Below are 5,509 nucleotides of genomic sequence, written 5' to 3'. Positions count from 1 at the left end.
GGACAACCGTGAGATGCATTCAGGGACACTCCAAACATCACAATAACGTCTTTGTGTGGTCTAAATAAACAGAAAGACAAAGAAAAACAATATGTGGATATTCTTATCATTTACTTTGCATCTCTTAATGCGGAAGTACAATTTGCTGCATTTAAGTATGCTCTGAAATCCCAGAAAATACACTCAATACATGTGAGTTCTCTTACGTTACGTGGTGTCTTTGAAGGCAACGCCTCATTGCTCATAACAACACGGTTAAAGTCTGATTCCAATGTTCCGTTACACTTATTTTCAGACATGTTATTTTGCTATTTTTTAGTTTTTTTTTAAATTTCCAGTTAATTTGAAGCACACAAAAATATATATGTATAATACTGTCCTGTCAATAAAATTTGCAAATAGTGATTAATCATGATTAATTAATTTGAAAACTGTGCTTAACCTGATTACATTTTTAAATAATTTGACAGCCTTGGTTTTTATATCTTTAGACATGTCTCACAAAAGGATTGTGGATGACAGGCAAAATTCCCCAAAAAGTGCAATTTCCTTTAAGAGACAGACAAGTCAAGCGGTTGCTGGTCTTGCGATGCCCGGTACATATCTCTACAATCCATTCATCTAAGGATTTATGGCTGATTCTTATCGATCCAGGAGGCTGCTACCGATGCAACCACTTCTCTCGCCGGTCGCATCGGTTTATGGTTCACACCCCTATGATTAGCCTCATAAATTAGACATGGAAAAAACTTGTTTAAAAAGCAGTAAAACAGTCTGTCTCTTATTTCTCTGATATTTTACAAAAAAAAAAATCAATTTAAAAAGACCCGAAACACGGGTGTCCACCTCAACTTTGAAATTTGGAGGCGGAGAGAAAAACAGAAGTAAACTGCAGTAAAGACAAAATCTGGAAGCAAGACTTAAAAATATAACCCACAATACTTTATTGCAAATGATCACAGGACAAAAAGGTTTACAATATAAGGTGAATCATTCCCATTTTACACTGTCTTTGCTTTTTGCACATAAGTGAGGACGAGGATATGAAAAGTGTGATATTTGCAACTCCAGCTCATAAATGTGCTGCGTCATTTCCTTAAAGGACTCAAACGTCCACCTGCTTGTTTTCCGGCACATCATATTTCAGTGCAAGTGATGATGATGATGATGGCACTATTCAAGTTTGGCACTGAAATGTAAAAAAAAACAACAACAACAACCCGCAGAGAAACGGACACGATTAAAAATACTAAGTGTTAGAAAGCTTTCCAGGTTAGGAAGAAGACAAACCGGTTATGCGTGACAAACATGGCCGAGAGGCTGCAAGGACAGTGTGGCACCTTTGAAAACAGTAAGAATCATCTTTTAGCACCAGGAGAATCCAAGCTGAAGGTTGCATTGATGCTTATGTGGTCTTGTATAGACGCTGTGCACTTCCTCATGCTGGCAACACCTCCAGCCTACGCTTGACTGTACTCTCAGGATTTCTGTTTGGCCGCCTTATTCATGACCAAGAAAAACAAAAAAAAACACGTTTCATTTAAAAATAAGACAATTTCAAGAAGCAAGATTGATAATGTTGTTGTTTTTCAGCACTGAGACAATACAAAGTACAAACAAACACAACAATAATAAAGCCCGGCACAAGTTTCAAACAAAAAAAGTCACTTTTGCAATCCAGATTCAAGACTGCGTTTTTTTTTTTGGTACAGCAGACGGGATTGTTGTAATATTAGCACCTTTTTTTTTCCCTCTTTGAGAGGAAAAATATGAGACATGAAAGCATGACCTGCACTGTTAAGTAAAGCTGCTTGTTGTTGTGCTGCATACCTGTCAACATTTGCATTAGAAAATAAGACAAAACTTTTTGGAAAAATGAGGGAAAGTAAGGGAAATTCTGTTACAACAATTTCCACCGCTGTGTGTGTGTATGTGTGTGCTTGTGTGTGTGTGTTGATGTCAAGACCCAACTACCTAAAAGTCTGTGGCGCAACTGTGTTCTTTTATGGTTGCTTCTTTTATTTTGACGGCCTGACCGTGTTATGCTGATGTTGAGCAACCTTTTTTTCCCCATGAACGTTAAAACACGGGAAAAATACAGGTAAGACGGGCAAATTACGGTAGTTTCCCGGAAAAAACGGGAGGGTTGACAGGTATGCTGTGCTGTAAACTCAGTCCTCCTGATGACACTTTTGCTGAAAGAAGTCAGAAAGTCAGGCTACTCAGTGGGTGCAGAAGCCAACCCTCCAAAAACAGGATAAATACAAAAGCAACCTGATCCGTCTTCTTTGTAAAAAAAAAACAAAAAACAACAAAAAAAACCCCTTACAAAAATCCCTGCTCATGGATGCTGAGGTTAGTTTTACCCTACTGATGACGTGTTGTTGCAATAGTAATAGTAGCACTTTTTTTAGCACCCTTTTTAGTTTGCATGTCAGCATCTCGTCCGCGGTCCATGTTGGGTGAGAAACTACGGTGGGCGACAGCAACGTCCAAACGCTCCAAACACAGAAATCATCCCAAAGGAAAAACACACAAACACCATAAAACACATGCAAATAAAAAAAATATACACAAAGCCCCAAAACAACTGCATGAGAGTAACACAGTTTGACAGAACAAAACACAAGTCAGCCAGGCTACCGGGAAGCTAACTAGTTTACCAGGAAGTTAGCCAGGCAACCAGGAAGTTAGCCAGGAAACCAAGAAGTTAGCCAAAAGTTAGCAAGGTTACCAGGAAGTTAACCAGACAACCAGGAAGTTAGCAAGGTTACCAGGAAGTTAGCCAAATGCCAGTAAGCTAGCAAGGTTACTAGGAAGTTACCCAGACTACCATAAAGTTAGCCAGGCTACCAGGATTTTAGCAAGGTCACCAGGAAGTTAGCCAGGCTACCATAAAGTTAGCAGGGCAACCAGGAAGTATGCCAGTCAACCACGAAGTTAGCAAGGCAACCAGGAAGTAAGCCAGGCTACCAGGACGTTAGCAAGGTTACCAGGAAGTTAGCCAAACTATCAAGAAGTTAGCAAGGCAACCAGGAAGTAAGCCAGTCAACCAGGAAGTTAGCAAGGCAACCAGGAAGTTAGCCGAACTATTAAAAAGTTAGCAAGGCAACCAGGAAGTAAGCCAGTCAACCACAAAGTTAGAAAGGCACCCAGGAAGTTAGCAAGGCAACCAGGAAGTTAGCCAAACTATTAAAAAGTTAGCAAGGCAACCAGGAAGTTAGCCAGTCAACCACAAAGTTAGCAAGGCAACTAGGAAGTTATCCATTGGATGATTTGTGTGTTTGGAGTGTTTCCTGGTGTGGGCGGCCGTAAGAAGCACTGAGGTAAAAGCTAACATGCAAACGAGCACGCTATATAACATATGCGCCATATATTATGTAATATATATCATTCCACGTCTGCTGCTGAGGAAATGGTGTAAAAGTGTGGCAGTCGTGTCCACCAACCAGCATTCATTCATTCATGAGAAGAATGAGAAGAAGGGCATCAGGTGAGTGAGGAGGATCCAATGAGGACGTTTCAATGCTGGACTCCAAATGCATGCAGGAAGGCAACGTTGGCAACTCAGCACTTTTTTCCTCATGTTTTTTTTGACTTGCTTGCGTACAAAAGTGCTTCATGGACGTGTGTGCCGTTATGTCTTGTTTATGCTTTGGTCAGCGGTCAAAGGTGTTGGTGTGTGGCTGCGATGTGCTCCACAGGAGGTCTGCTCACAGGAAGGATGAAAATGAAACATCACACAAAACATGAACATATAAAAACATAAAGTGGTGGTGGAGTTGGGCTGATGGACTCAGTCTTTGGTCGCCCTTGATGACGCTCTGCTGGCTACAAGGGCAGGTTAGCACTCGAAAGGGGGTCAGTTCATGAGGGGGTCGGGGAGGGGGGTGCGCTCAGTGCAGGTGGATGTGGAGCTTGATGCGCAGGGCGTCCCCTATCTCCCCTTGTAGGTAGTCCATGTCGTGCTGCTCCTCTAGCTGGTGTCGTCTCCGGGGCCCGAACAGAGGCAGGCTGGCGATGTCCAGCCGGTAGGACCCGGCGGGCGGCGGCCTCTTGCTGAGCCGCAGCACGCTCTTTCCGTCGCGGCGCTCCAGCAGGCGGAAGTGTTCGTCGGCGTTGCCGTGGGTGATGACGTAGCGCACGTGGTGCTCCAGAGGCTGCAGGGCGGGGAGGAGCTCCAGAAGAGGCTCCTTGTTGAGGAGCGAGGCCAGGGAGAGGTTCATGGGGATGGAGGCTTGGGTGTCCATGCTGGCCAGGCTCACCGCCTCCTGTAGTGCACACAAGGATGGGGGGAAGGCATCAAGTGGACATCCAACATCTTGTCTTTAGTCTGCCAAATCAGTCATTCCTTTCCTCACACGTGTCCTGTTCAGGGAGGAACTGGAGCCTATCCCAGCAGACTTTGAGCATTTGTGACCGCTACCGATGCGGGTATGGAAATCGATGCTTACACACTAATATCCATGCAAAACAATACTATTTCATACAAATGTATAACCCACAAAGCATGCTGGGAAGCCCACGTGCACACTTCCCCAACTGGAAGTGACCCAGCATGCCTTGCGGGTCATGCATTTCTAAAATATTATTGCAGAGCTGCCAACCTTGAAGACATTTTACGAGTACTCCCTCAGCCAGCTTGAAAAAAACTTTTTAGGGGTGCATGATAATTATCGCACCGATAATTAGGAGGGAATCATGACGTCATAACGATACATCGGATAACATAAAAAATAGCTTTGATAACCGATAATTTAAAAAAATGCTCCAATGAGGCAAGATTACCCGTACTGTACGGGTGTCCAAATCAAGTGCTCCTGTTTTCTCCTGCCTGTGGCCTTAATGGGCTGTTGACACCTCCCCTCAGCTCCCTTGTAAACAAACATTCACTTTCCGAGGAAGACATTTTGCGTACCAAATGCGCCGCGATGAAGAAGAAAAAAAGAAAAAAATCGAGCACACAAAAAACCTTATCAGCCACCTGATACGCCAGCGCCGCGGCGTTTCAAAAGCTCAAAAGGATTGCCAGAGACCTCCGTGGCGGCACACCGGCTTCTCTGCCCAAATTCAGTGCGCCTTGCTGGGCCACGCCTGGTGGCTCCTCCCGCTCTATATTCTGGTTCTCCTGACCTCCGTAGCGGCACACCGGCTACTCGGAGCCTGTGTCCGAATATAGTGCACTTTGCTGGGCCACGCCAGGTGGCTACTCCCGCTGTATCCTCTGGTTCTCCTGATAGTAGTGATGTGGTAGTAATGTGGTAATGTCATATTTGATTAGGACAAATCAACAAATCAAATCTAGATTTGTTCGAGTCCTTCTTAACTCCAGGTGTGTACAAATTACAGTTAAATCGAAATAAAAAATATAGTTATCGGTTAAATCTAAACTTAAAAAATAGATTCGGTTATCGGTACCATACCAGTCTTGAGAAGCCGAAAATTATCGTTATCTGTTTGAAAAAAAGGTATCGTGCATCTCAATTTTTTTTTACTTTGTAAAAAGAGG

General features: G+C 43.5%; 1 protein-coding gene across 1 annotated transcript in view; it reads right to left on the bottom strand.

Annotated features, from left to right (window-relative positions):
* Nucleotides 1-939: 939 nt before the first annotated feature.
* Nucleotides 940-5,509, bottom strand: part of fbn2b (fibrillin 2b) — a 141,446-nt gene continuing 136,876 nt past the window's right edge. Inside the window, exon 65 of the mRNA XM_054789607.1 lies at nucleotides 940-4,271. Coding sequence (XP_054645582.1) covers nucleotides 3,897-4,271 — 375 coding nt within the window. The 3' untranslated portion in view covers nucleotides 940-3,896. The remainder of the gene's footprint in view (nucleotides 4,272-5,509) is intronic.

The sequence above is a fragment of the Dunckerocampus dactyliophorus genome, chromosome 10, assembly GCF_027744805.1.
Source record: "Dunckerocampus dactyliophorus isolate RoL2022-P2 chromosome 10, RoL_Ddac_1.1, whole genome shotgun sequence".
NCBI classification, from domain to species: Eukaryota; Metazoa; Chordata; class Actinopteri; order Syngnathiformes; family Syngnathidae; genus Dunckerocampus; species Dunckerocampus dactyliophorus.
Note: the sequence above shows the minus strand (reverse complement) of the source record. Positions and strands in the feature narration are given on the sequence as shown.